We start from the raw sequence: 13,604 nt of genomic DNA on the forward strand, positions 1-13,604 counted from the left end.
AGGGGCTGATATATGCCAAGAAGTCTGTTTTTAACATCTGCTCTTCAGCAGCCTTAATACATTATGACCAAATCAATATATTTTCTGCTGCTGGTGTCAGACATCCTATAGGAGCAAGGGACTGGAGAAGGGAATACAAGCCAACAAAGGTATAGACATGCATACATTGACACATACAGGCATTTTTGTACCAGTGGAAGGATTAATAATGTGAAATTGATTCAAAATAGTGCTTAAGCAGCCCTGACAAAAAGAAAAGACCCATCAGTGGCTGCTATTCACTCCCTAGGATCTCTCTTTCTTGCGAAGTTTAAGCTGGAGGATTGCAATGTTGTTGGGAACTCACACCGTACTCAGTGCATCCATAGCAGCAATATGTTCTTTATCCTGCTGTAATTAAAAGGCTTTTCATCTCTTGCCAAGGCTTTTATGTGCTGCAGAGGCTGAGGGAAGCAGGTGAGGTGCTGTAGGCATAATGGTCATTTTAAAAGAAGTCTTATAGCCTGCAGCCACAGGCAGGGAAGGACAGAGAAAGAGAGAAGCAGGGAACGAAAAAGGAGAGGGAAGGAGAAAATGAGTAAAAACTCAGTGGCCACCAATCTGCTCTGGTGCTGGCAGTCAGGACTGGTGGTAGCATGGACACAACTGTCTACTCTTTCCTTTGCTGCAGGGTTTTGCACAAGCAAAAGCACCACATGGCTGTTCCTCAGCCACTCCAGCTCCCTCTCCAGCTCTTGAGCTTCAGCCACAAGTGGAAGTGGGTTTGGGAGAAGGTACAGAACCGTGAACCAACTGAAAATAGGGTTGGGAGAAGGTATGGGACCATGAACTTCTGTCATTCAGGCGCAAGCAGGCATTCCTTTTGCCTCTTCTGTCTTTCTGGGCTCAGCCCATCTTCTTCACTTGCAGCAGAGATGCTGGGCAGCACCCATGGTGTTTTCTCAAAAGGAAGGAAGGAGGTGAGAAAACAGATCTCTTTCTTCACTCAGCTTACTCTGCAAACTTGGAGGGAGTCCACTGAAGGACTCAGCACAAAGATTAATGTTTGGCCTGAGGCACTAAGCAGAACTTGTTCATTTAAGACAGGACAGTGGTTTGGAAGAATAGAGGTTGTGACCTCTTCAATGCAGCAGCAGTTCTTCTGACAGAAGGTGATAAATAAAAGATTCACTGCCTCTGAGTGTATCTGAAAGCTTTGCACTGAACAACATGAAAAATGCTTGCTGTGACCCCAAGAACCTTTACATCAAGAGACCTCCTGGGCACACAGGGGAAATAAGGTCATTTCAAGTGCTTATTTTAAATGCTGCCATCAGTGGGTTGTGTGGGAAAAGCAGCAACTCTGAAAGTATGCTTCATTAACTGCAGATGTCTCATTTTTCCCCTCAATATGACTCCAAAGTACCTAATTTAATGACAGACATGGAAACTAAGGAACTTTCAGCCTTTGTGTTTATTTAGACACTTAGCAGAAGATCAGCTGGAAATGGTGGATTTCAGGTAATCTGTATTTCTATCTGATCAGCAGGATTTTTTCAGAAATCCAGGTACTCTGCTGGGTGCTACTAAAATAAATAGTCACAGTCCAGTCTTTGCTATATTACAGCTAAAATACATAACTGTGGCTTCTACTTCTTCCATAAATCTGTACCAAAGTTTCAGGAATGAATTCCCAGGCCAGCAAACTGGACACACACTGCCATACTGGAGATGAGTTGGAGATACCTGTGGTCAGACAGCCACAGCTGGAGATGAGTGTGCTAGAAATGTTGAAGTGGTTGACAACCAAGCAACCAAGCCAGGACAGAAAAAAATCATGGAGCTGCAGGAGAGCTGTAATAAATTTGCTGGAGTTGGCAATTCCAACCTGATGTTGATCACCATGCTGCTGTGGGCAGGTGTCAGAGGACAGGCAGAATGGTTCTTCCCACCTGCAAACACCCCCAGTAGTTTGCTGAAGGGGAGCTGAGCTGCCTGAAAGTGGTTTCTGATGCTGAAAAACTGAGGCACGGTCACATCCTCGGCTGCTCCATCCAAAAGTCATCCCAAGTGATGTGTTTGCAGCCAAGTAAATCTGGAATGAAAGCCTGATGGTTTTCTGGATTTGCATGCACAAAATTTACCCCTTCTTTACCCTAGTATCATATTGCCCGTAATTTCAGGTAATTTTCAAGTGTGTCTTCCTGATGCTGGAAGATTAAGTGAGGACTCTATGCCAGAATCTTCTTTTAAAGCTCTGAAGCCACTACTGATTTTCATACCCTTTGTGGAGAGGGCCTCAGCAAAACACGCTTGCAAACCAGAAAAGCGTTTTTGAGGGCATGGGAGTGAAAAACAGCATTTTTCCTTCAAGGGAGAAACACCACACCTGGCACCAGGCAGAGGAGATGACCCTGGTGGGGAGATTTTTATGCGTTTTTATTGCTGTTGGCGAGAAAGGCTCAGGGGGAGTCCATGCAGGGCAGCATCAGCTGTAAGAGTCACCAGGTGTGTGCTTTGCAGGCATGAATTGAGGAAAAAAAAAAACCCCAAATATGGATGTTTTCGCCTCAGAATGACTATTATTTTTTGTTTGTTTGTTTGTTTTCCTAGTGAGTTAAGTTATCGCTTTCTGAACACATGTAAAACCCCACAGTGGCCACCGCAGCCCCTCGGGACCACTCGGACCCAACTCCAGCGTCTCCCACTCCCCCCTCCCTTCCCGGGAGCTGCACAGCTGCTGGCGCACAGCCAATCACCTCTAAATGACAGCTAATTAACGCTTTGCTATTAATTAACAGCCTTGAGAGAGCCGAAACCCCACTGTCCACCCAAGGTCGAGCGTGAGGGCAGCGGCTTCACCGCCCCGCTCCGCACATGCGCGGCTCCACGGAGCAGGCGCAGAGCTGAGCGGGGAGACAAGATGGCTGCGCCCATGTGCCCACCTGGGACACGGCTGGAGCCGGTCGTTTAATCCCGTTCTGCCTTCGGGGGAGCCGAGTTGTGCCGTGCCGTGCTGTGTCACCCCCCCATATACCCTATCGCCACCCCTGCATGGAGCCGCGGGAGTCCTGGGCGGCCTTGGCTGTGAGTGAGCGGGGCCGGGCCTGCCCGTTGCCAAGGCGACGAGGCGGGAGTGGGAGCCAAGAGGAACCGAGGCGGTGTGGGGATAAGGGGGCAAAGGGGTAAAACTCCTCGTCCTCACGTATTTAGGGAGTTATCCAGCCGTCCAGGTATCCGTGAAGTTATCCCGCCCTCTGTCTGGGATTTTGTGTGGAAAAACAGGGACGCGGGGCCCTGGGCTGGCCTGAGGAGAGCCGCGGGCCTGCACCTGCGGGGAGAGGGCAGCTCCCTGCCACCAACCCTACGGGGACAGTTGAGGGGGGGTTAATTTTAATTAAACTGTTTTAATGGAGTGAAATTTAATAGCAGAAGTAGCTTGAGTTGGAAGGGACTCGGATGTGTACGTCTAAGTCCTGGTAAAGGATTTTCACCTGTTTGTCCTCTGCTGCTGTTCCTGAGAAGTGGGAGAGAAAGTGCTTTTTAGTTGTGTTGTTGTCTAAAGATCATGAACTGCTTTCTGCAGGTGGCATAAGCACACAGGGATTGCCACCCTCTGGCAGGTGCTCTATAGCTGCTTCATGCATTTAAATGACATTTAAAGATACTTTGAAAAGTAAAGAAGCAATTAGTAACTTTTGATTCATGTCTTGGCAGAAGGCTAGATTAAATCTGATCAATTTTATTTTCAGCAGATAAGGATTTTGATGAGAGAGTGAAGAAAAAGAATCAAGGCATGCAAAATAGGCTACTAGATTAAAAGAATAATTAAGTTATTGATTAAAACTGTAGAAGTAGGTAGTGAACACCTCTCTCAATTCTCTGTTGGCCTTGAGGGGGGGAAAATCACATGTGATTCATTTTCAGGCAGAGTTAAAAAGCTGTGCAGCTGTTTCTTGTATGCTGTCCTATATGAGGTAGATATCAAACTATGTTACCTGTTCCGAATAGCAATGCATCTAAATAATTTCTTATAATGGATTAATGCTCACTGTTGATTTTTTTTCTTCTTCTTTTTTTTTTTTTTTTTTATAATGAGCTTTTCTGTTTCTTTCATTCTCCTCTTGTCTTTTTCAGTTCTTTCCCACACATCAGCCATGCGCTGGTGAAGTTAAATAAAAAAAAAATCAAATCTCCTTAAACTTAAAAAACCCAAAACCTTAAAAAAATTAAAAAGTAAAATAGAAACACAGACAATGGAAAAAGAATGACCTTTATAAAGCTATATTTTTAGGGCTTGTTTTTTTAAAATTACCTTGATTAAAAACCTTCCTCTTTTTCTTCTGCTTTTGAAAACATTTTAATATGTTGGGTTTTTTTTCTCATATAGGCTTTTGTCAGCAGAAGAAATAAAGCAGTTTTATTTTAGGTTTTGCCCAACAAATAAGCTTAAGGGAATGGATACTTGAAATGAAGGCATTTGCTAGAAAAACTTGACTGTGCTTTCTGAAGATGCTGGTTTTCCCTGATGTTATCACACAGCTTCCCAGAGCTGCTGATCATTCTTTGTTGTGTTGAATTGCTTTGCTTGAACCCTTCGAAACATTGAAATTGTTTTGTAAACGGCTTAAAAATCATAGTTTAAAAAAAAAATTATTACTTTCTTGAAGCTTCCTTGTTAAGGCTATAGAAGCCACTGAGGACTGTTTAAGATTCAGTTTCAAACCTGACCTCAGAAAGGACTTGGTCAGTAGTGCTTTGGTTTAGGCACATCCCAGTTACTCAGCTTCACCTCTTTGAATATTATCTCAGCTGAAAGAGCTAAGTCAATAATCAAAGTTCCTCAGCTTCAGCTCTTTGAATATTAATGCACTTTACTCCATGGTTCTGTCTTGAAGGCTGGTGGAGTTGCTGGCGTCTGTGTTGACTTGGTCCTTTTTCCCCTGGATACTGTAAAAACAAGACTGCAGAGTCCTCAAGGATTTAGGAAGGCTGGTGGCTTTCGTGGCATCTATGCTGGTGTTCCTTCCACTGCTATAGGATCCTTTCCAAATGGTAAATTTTCTACGGATTGTGCTTTTCTTCTTCCTTAAGGGCATTCATGTCCATGGCTTCTGCTCCTGCAGGTGGCTCTGTGGATTCAGTGAGTCCATGTTTAGCTGTGTGGTATTGAACAATCTGTTGTAGCAAGCATGGAATGAAAGCTGCTGCATGTTTGCTCTGAAAAGCAACCTTTACTCCTTGGATGTGTTTTATAGGCCTGTCCTTATTTATAGTGTCACCCTAAAGCATTGCTAAGTACCAAAGAGAGCTTGAGTCTTGCTGAATGCTTTTTTTATCACCCAGTCTTTCATAGCATTGGAAATTAGTTAAAATTCAAGATGCTTGAGCACTGGAGGTTTTTGAGCCAGGAGGATGAGAGCCACTAAAATGATCAGAGGAATGGAGCACCTTCCCTATGAAGCCAGGCTAAAGATGTTGGGGTTGTTCAGCCTGGAGAAAAGGAGGCTCTGAGGTGACATTACAGCAACCTTCCAGTATCTGAAAGGGGACTACAAGAAAGCTGGGGTAGGACTTGTGACATGGATGTGTAGTGAGAAGAGAAGGGGAAATGGTTTCAAGCTTGAAGAAGGAATATTTAGATTAGACATTGGGGAGAAATTCTTTTAATTTGAGGGTGGTGAGACACTGGAACAGATTGCCCTAGGAAGCTGTGGCTTCTCCCTCCCTGGAAGTGTTCAGGGCCAGGTTGGATGGGGCCTGGAGCAGCATGGTCTGGTGGGAGGTGTCCCTGCCCATGCAGGGGAGTTGGAACTGGGTGAGCTTTTAAGGTCCCTTCCAACTCTACCCATTCTATGATTGATTCAGTGTTATACCCTGGAAACAACTGCACACTTAAAATGAGAAGGCATCAGGAATACTTTGGAAAATGAAGCTTTAAAAGTAAATGCTTGTAGTTTCTGCAGAGAAAAGGCAGCTAAAATTCCTAATTCTTTTGTCTAGTTTGTCTTTGTAGTAAGGGATAAAAAAAAAAGCAGCAAGCTATGCTGTCAGTAGTAAATGTTAGAAGAACTTAGCTGGCAAATCCACTAACACCTTCAGGTGTTTGATGTCCTTCATAAGATGATATTAAAAAATTCAGTTCTTTATCTTGTCTGCTGTTATCTCCTTCTGAGATGATAAGCATCTTTTGATTAGCAGAAGGCAATTCACATAGCCCTTCTTCACAATTAAAGTCTGTTTCCCTGGAAGACATGTCAGGTATTTTTTTAGGATTGACATTTACAAAATCTGAACTGTGGTTTTATCTTTCCAATGTATGATGGAGAACTGAAATTATCTTTAGGAGAAGGAGTAACCCTTAAGGTGCAAGTGTCTTTTGCCTGTTGCAGTGAATAAACACAGCTCATGTGGGTGTGTTCAGATGAGTTTTGTTTGTTTTTTGTTCACTGGACAGGACTTTGAGTCCTTCAGAAGCTCAGAGTAACTTTTTTTATGGTGCTAATGTGCAAAATACTTAACTAATGATAGCTACGAAGAAGTCATTAAAAACTGTTACTGAAACAGTTCAGTGTGTTGCAGGGTAGCAGGCTTGTATCCAGTATATGGAATTTTTTTTCTGTTAACTGATCTGAGGTTTTGTTTGGTTTTGTTTTGGGGTTTTTTTTTCACCCCAAAATAAAGACCTCCCAACCAATTTAAACAAGCAACCTCCTTTCTACCCTTCCTTTCTATGGATGATACCTATGAATATGGATGATACCTATGAATATGGATGATATCTATGAATATGGATGATACTGTTTTTCCAATTCCACTGGACATTCATGACTAATTAAAATCTTTTTCTTAAGTATGTCCTAAAGTCCTAACACCTTTCATATTAATGGGAGGTTTGTCTATGATAACCAGGAGCATGAACTACTGAAAGTATTATCCCATAGATGGTGTTGATACTGTTGTACTCTTTTGGGGCAAAAATATTCTATTTTCAGCTGCGGTTGCAGAGTAACAGGTGACAAAATCAACCTCTGAATGTTTTTGTGCTAGTTCTGTGATGGAGGAACAGTTAAATGACTACAGCTGTTCTTGAATTTCAGCTGCTGCATTTTTTATCACCTATGAGAATGTGAAATCTGTGCTGCACCATGACTCTGCATCTTACTTGTCTCCAGCAACACACATGGTGGCTGCCTCCCTTGGGGAAGTGGTAAGAAAAATTCATATGTTGTATGTTTGAGGAAACCATTTAATTATGAGAACTCAGACTTGGTGTCATATCTTACTTTTTTGAGCATTAACTACCTTTGTATTTGTGACAGTTCTTACAGAAATGTTAACTTATTTTTTTAATGAAGTGTGGATACTTGTAAAGATTATTTCAAAGTTGATAGATGAGTTGGTAATAATTCTTAGTAGACCTGTCAGCTGTTTATGAGGTTATTTGCAAGCAAAAAGAGCAAGGTGGCTTTGGGTTGGCTGAATCAAATATTCCAGGTTAAGCAAAAATCCTTCTTTCCTCAAATGCTCCTTGTGTTTCTAACTGCAGAGCTGGCAGAGGGCCTTGGCATTGTTCAGGGCTGGGTGTTCAGCTGCAGACAATCCATTGCTGTTCCTGCCCATGCTGTCCACCTGCTTTCTCCTGTTTTTGTCACCCTTGTAGGCTACCAGGAGTGCAGAGGCATCTCTGCCATTTTAGCTTAGCAGCAGGTGCCTTGCTATTCCAGAAGTGCAGCCTCCTTACCTCCCATGGGAAGCAGTTCAGCTCTCCCTGTTCTCTGGACTCATCTTTGATTCCCAAATCATTTTTATTCTTCTGTGGAAATGATGCTGAGTAGACTGAATGGGATTTAGCCAGGGAGCTTAATTTAACATACCAAGTATGTGAAGATAAGTGAATGCAGCACCTCCCAACCATGCTGATAGTGGTTATAGGCAGATAGAAGGTAGGTAGATTTAGAGCTGGGTGGGATGTGTTTATATTGGTGCCTCAGGTGGATCCTTTTTGATCTTGATTAGAGCTTGTGCTGTCAGGTTATGACTTTTAAGGGCAATGAACAGAGCTTATTTCCCTGGAAGTTCTGTACAGACTGAACTCAGCAAAAGATTCTTTACCTCTATGGCAATGCATAGCCCTCAAATTCCTTGTTTGTTTGGTATCTCATGGAACAGCATATGCAGGAGGTGTTCTAAACTTCTTAAGTGCTACTTCAGAATCAAGCAAAATGACAATTGGGCTCTGGAAAAGGTGCCAGTGTTCTGCAATAAAAATCCACAGAAAAAAGTCTTTTTGAGTGGGTTATTTATAGAATAACTCTTCTACCTGTGAGGATTCTGTGAGAAAACTGTGACCAGGCAATTTAATGATCAGCAGCCAAAGAACAGCTGGCTACAAATTACTTCTTGCATGATTACAGAGCCTTTTGCTTGTGTTTTCCAAGGTGGTCTGTAGTCTCATGGTGCTTAAAACTCAGGTGCTTACTGCTTTAATTTTCCAGCTGACAGATGGAGGTGCAGCATAGTTAAATGAGTTGCTTAGTTCTGTCTCATGTGCTTGGCTCTTGCTTCCTTAAGGCCAGAAAAATACACAGTGATAGCCATGGAAATGGCAATCTGACTTCATGGTATGGAAACTGATGTTGTAGCAGCAATTTTTCAGCTAATAAGATTCTGCTTTTTGCCAGCTCTTCTCTTCTTGGTGTGATGGGAGAACTAAGCTGTAAAATAATTGAGTTGGGGGTTTAGAGATTTGCTGCAACAAACCTGTAATAAAAACAGCACAAAGTGAGATCATCTCACATTTGTTTTATAAGAAGTCTTAGCTGATCAATAGAAATATAAACTATTCCAAATTGCATCAGGGTGAAAGCTATAATTATAGCTTTATTGATTGGTCATTAACTTTTAATCAGAGCATAACCACTGGGACTACTGTTTTGTCAGTTTTTGTAATAGATACTTTTCCTTCTTTGTGCACTCTAATAATTACTATAATACAAATTTTGTTTAAATATGAAACAGTAAGCCCATAACTTTGTCATGTTAGGATTCCCAAGGCATCTCTGCATTTCCAAATCATCTTTTTGCAAAGTAGAGAAATTAAGATAGAGGAAGAAAGTGATGTTATAGTTCTAGGTTTGCTTCTCACTGAGCATAAATGAATCATCTGCCTTTTTGTGAATCAATAAAATATGAGCATGTGTTAAGCTTAAAGGTATATTAATGCTGACTAATCTGTGTTTTGAATATGCACCAGTAAAAATAAGAAAATGGTTAAGAGGAAAAAGGCAAAGGCAGCAAGAGATGTTAAAATATATGGAAGGACCTGGTCAAATGGGAGCTCTTTAGTTTTTCAGCCACTCTTCTGTATTGCTTACAGCTTGTGTAAATTCATGGGAAAGAGTTCCCTGGAACTGGTTTGACTTTCCCAGTTCCAGATCAGGAGGTACAAAGCTGAGCAGTGAAAAGGCAGTGTCTGTAGCTTGGTTGTTTTCCTTTCCTTTCTTTTTTTTTTTTTCCTTTTAGGCAGGGGGTATATAGAAGGCTAATCTCTTCTTCCAGAGTGAGATAAAGACAAGTACATGCAACATCTGACCCTGTTAAATGGAATTATTTTTTTGTATAACTGAGCCTTGTTGTGTAGGGCCTCAGAATATCCCATAATACATGAAAAATTACAAAAACACAGCCAAAACTCCAGAGGGCAGATATATGGTGTATCATCTTATCAAGGAAGAATAAGGTTGAAGAGTTTCATGACTTACGAAGGGGGGAAAACCCTTATTACACCATTTATGTAACTGAAATTTGGAGATAGGAAACATGCTTACTGCATCCAGGCCTTTGGAATTTTTCATCTTGTCTCTGCATTGCCCTGTATGTTTAGTCTGCCTGTATCTTCACAATGAACTGCCAAATGTGCTTGGAAAACATGATATCATAGGGAGTGGAAAGGAAAACCAGATGTTCTAAAATTTTACTTTTAATATTCTAAGGTGGTGTAAGTAACTCTGAGAAGGAGCAATATTTTTAACCTCCTGGTGACCAGATATGTCTTGCAGATTCAGAATTAATTATACAGCTCCAGATGGGTTTGCACAAAGTCTGTCAGATTAATATGGCAGCATATACTATTAATTACAAGAAACTTTGATAAAGAGAAGTTCCCCTCTGGGTCTTCTCCACTAGCCTCCTGCAAACATAGTTTTATGGGACAAGTTTCAGATTGTCCCAGTTTGACTGATGAGGTTTCCTTCAGAGGTGCCAAAGTGGTTGGATTCAGCACAGTGAATTTTACATCCTGCTGGCTTTTCTGTGGAGGTGGGAATAAAGTCCTTTGGATCCTGTTGTAGAGAAGCCAGTTGACAACAGCCCTTGCCATCTGATGTTTAGATATTGTTGTGGTTACTTTGAAAGATACTTTGTGCAAGTTTTGTGCTGTTGCTTGTAAATATCAGATTCACTCTTTCTGAGCTCTTATTTTATTTTTTTGTTTGCCGTTTTTGGTTACATTGTCTCTTTCTTTTTTTCTTTCCCCCTACTCAGTAGGAAAGCAAGCTACCTTCCTGTGATCTCTCACTTGAGAGAGAGAATGCAGGGGAGAGGACTGAGAACCAGGGTGGGAGGTAGATATCCCAGCAGAACTGACCATGCTCTGGAAGCAGATTACCAGCTGAAGCTACTGAGCTGCTCTTGTCCTTGTGTAAATTTCCAGAGTACTTCAGGTTTACAGCACTGGAGTTGTGTTGACACAGTGCAGTGTATCCCCCAAGGCTTGCAGGGAAGTGATGTGTCTTCAGTGTATGCTGTAGCTGCTGTGTTTTTTAGGCTGATGTAGCTTTAGGTTCCTCATCTTGCTTGTTTTAATTCTGCTTCAGTGCCTCTGCACTTTGTTCCCTTGAGCTGGGTTTATGCTGGACAAGCTTTGGGTCTAGAAAGGTTTGTGGTGTGGTTGGAAGAATGCTGAAACTTAGGCTACCTACTGGGGCTTGGTGGAGACAACTCTGTTAGGCAGGGGTGGCATTTGAAGATGATAGGCTTGGCTGGGCTGGGCAAGAAGGATTTTGGCATAGCCTCACACTTTTCTTCCAGAATATGAGGAAGGAGGGATGTTGAGTTGAACTGGAACATCACAAAGTTTGTCACTGGGCAGAGGAGATCATGTGGCTCCACAGGGCAAGGTGAGGACAGGTATTTCAAGGTGAAATTCCAAGCTCACTTGAGTATTTCAGTGTGTTGCCACTTAAGATAATGTTGTGATAAGAGCAAAGTGTGTGGTTTGTGTGTGATTAGCATCTGACCCTCAGTAGTAATAACTTGGGGATTTTTTTTTCTTCTGCTGTTGGGATGTGTCAAGTAGAAAAGCTTCTTAATGCAGAAATTATCTTCCAAGGGAATTCAGCTAGCTTTCTCCACAAGTTCCAACTTGTTTCTTAGAAGAAGCAAGCCCAAATGTAAGCAAGTTTACAGTTTACAGATCATTCTGTAGCATGACACTTTGAGTGTGCTTTTAATTCAAATGAAAGTGCATATTATGACTTTTTTTGCCTTTTTTTTTCCTGGAAAAGGATTTGAGACATGATGGACAATCACGTCAATCATGTTGTCAATCTCTTTCTCTGTCCACAAATCAGCCCCTTCTTCCTTCTGCCCTGTCAGTATCTTTTAAAGCAGTTTGTAGTTTCAATTTAATAGAAGAACAGCAATCTCCAAAAGTGTAATGGTGTGAATTCCATGAGTAACTGGCTAGGTTAGAGAAGAAAGTTGCTATTAATGCCTATTCTGAGGAGAAGGCAAAAGCCTGAGTCAGACAAATCCTCAGAGAAATATGAAAGCTTCTCCAGCAGGATAATTGGTGAGGGCTTTACAGCATTGTAAGCCCAAGAAGATTAACTTGCAGGAGCCCAGACTGACAGAAATGAAACAGCTGCTCACATCAGATGTGGAGTTAAGGTTTTTGCTATTTGAAACTCCAAAACTTGCATGTTGGAAGATGTGGCTTTTCAATTCACAGGCAAAGTGGGTACTCTGAGGAGAGTTGCTTCTAAATCAATGATTACCTGCTGCAACAAAGTGATTCAGTGCTTACTATGTCTAGACTCCAGGCTAATGACATTGAATTTTTAACCATCCCTTTTCAAAGAACTGAACTACTTAATAGAGAAACCTGTTTAAAAAAAAAAAGCAACCCTTCACTTCTTTGCATCTGGTCTCCTCTCAACCAGTATAGTGTGGGCTGACAGACCATAGTATTCAAAGTAGTGTCCAAGTTCTGACAAGTAAAATGTGATGGGACCTCTTCCACAGTACTGAAGCTGCTTTTTTTTTTTTTTTTTTTTTTTTTGCTATTTTCATTGTTCAGTGCCTGTCATTTTAGGTGTGACTTTGTCTTTTGTGCTGTGCATATCTGGATGCACATAGGTATTGAGAGTAGGAACATGCCAACTCTGGCAAGATGAGTAATGGTGGAGAGTGCAGCACTGTAGGTGGTCTTTTGATTTAATCATGGTGGATTTTGAAATATTCATAAATTTAGGGAAGGCCAGGTCTGCAAATACAGATGCTGCTGGATTTTTGCCAAATTCAGAAGTGTAGCTGAGCAGTGGCTGGAAGATGGTTGTGAAGCTGAGACTGCTGTTATGAGCTAATGGAAAAAGGAGCATAGATAGAGTGGATGGAAACTCAAATTAGAGCTGCACCTGAACATTAATTGTAAATAAAGATGAATGGAAGCATGAAACCACAAATGCTGCTGACAAATTCATCATACAATTAAAGGTTGGAACAGCAAATGAAGAACTGTCAAACACCTAACCAGCCACCCACACCGATCTTTTGTATGCTCCATGTTAACTGCATGCATTGCTCCTTCATCAGATGCCCTTCCTAGATTGCTTTGTGTTGTCTACTTAATTTGGGGCTTTAGAGTACATGCTACTTTGCAGTGAAGAGTAGAAACTTGATGGTGGTCATCTTTCAATTCTGGAGCTGATATTCAGCTTATTTAGAAATAGCTCAAAGTGTCTACAGAGGAAAGGTAATTTGAATTAATGAGTATAAGTGAGAAATAATTTTATTTCCTGATGGATTTTCTATCTTGCAACATTTTCTGCCAGAGCCAGCTTTGGAAATGCCTGGGATAGTTTATGATAAGATTCTTCCAAAGTAAAGTTCTAGACAGGTTTTGTCAGGAATAGCTATTTCTGAATAGCTCCATATGTGCACAAGCCTGTAATTCTTTAAGTGAAAAGGCTGAAGGAAAGAGTAAGGGATCAATTAAAGGAAAATAACTTGATAAAATACAATGGAGTTGGAATGTCCATGTTCTGGGCCAAAGTAATCCCAAGAGACTGAGCAACTAGTAACATACTGGTTATCTTTCAACAGGAGACTTAATGTGTTTTCATAAAATATTGCCTGTGTTCTCATGCCTGGAATCTCATTATAATAAGTTTGTCCTCCTGTAACACAGCCTGACCCCACTTGGCTCCTGGGAAACAGTTTTATGCTGGATGGGATGCACCATGCTACTTTTGCTGAAAGAGGAGTCTGGCTGGTGGATGAGATTAGTTTCTTAAGCCTTTTAAAAAACATTTAACAGGCTGTCAGTGGTGGAAGAGTTGTTG

General features: G+C 41.5%; 1 protein-coding gene across 2 annotated transcripts in view; it reads left to right on the forward strand.

The window, feature by feature from the left end:
* The first annotated feature begins 2,870 nt into the window (after positions 1-2,870).
* The window catches only part of SLC25A26 (solute carrier family 25 member 26), an 80,697-nt gene continuing 69,963 nt past the window's right edge, over positions 2,871-13,604 (forward strand). Inside the window, exons 1-3 of one of the 2 annotated variants that reach the window (XM_008499630.2) lie at positions 2,871-3,066; positions 4,878-5,034; positions 7,080-7,189. In XM_008499630.2, the coding sequence (XP_008497852.1) occupies positions 3,034-3,066; positions 4,878-5,034; positions 7,080-7,189 (300 nt within the window). In that variant the 5' untranslated portion in view covers positions 2,871-3,033. The remainder of the gene's footprint in view (positions 3,067-4,877; positions 5,035-7,079; positions 7,190-13,604) is intronic. The other variant, XM_030458197.1, reaches the window with a different exon arrangement.

Source organism: Calypte anna, chromosome 12 (genome assembly GCF_003957555.1).
Source record: "Calypte anna isolate BGI_N300 chromosome 12, bCalAnn1_v1.p, whole genome shotgun sequence".
Taxonomy (NCBI): domain Eukaryota; kingdom Metazoa; phylum Chordata; class Aves; order Apodiformes; family Trochilidae; genus Calypte; species Calypte anna.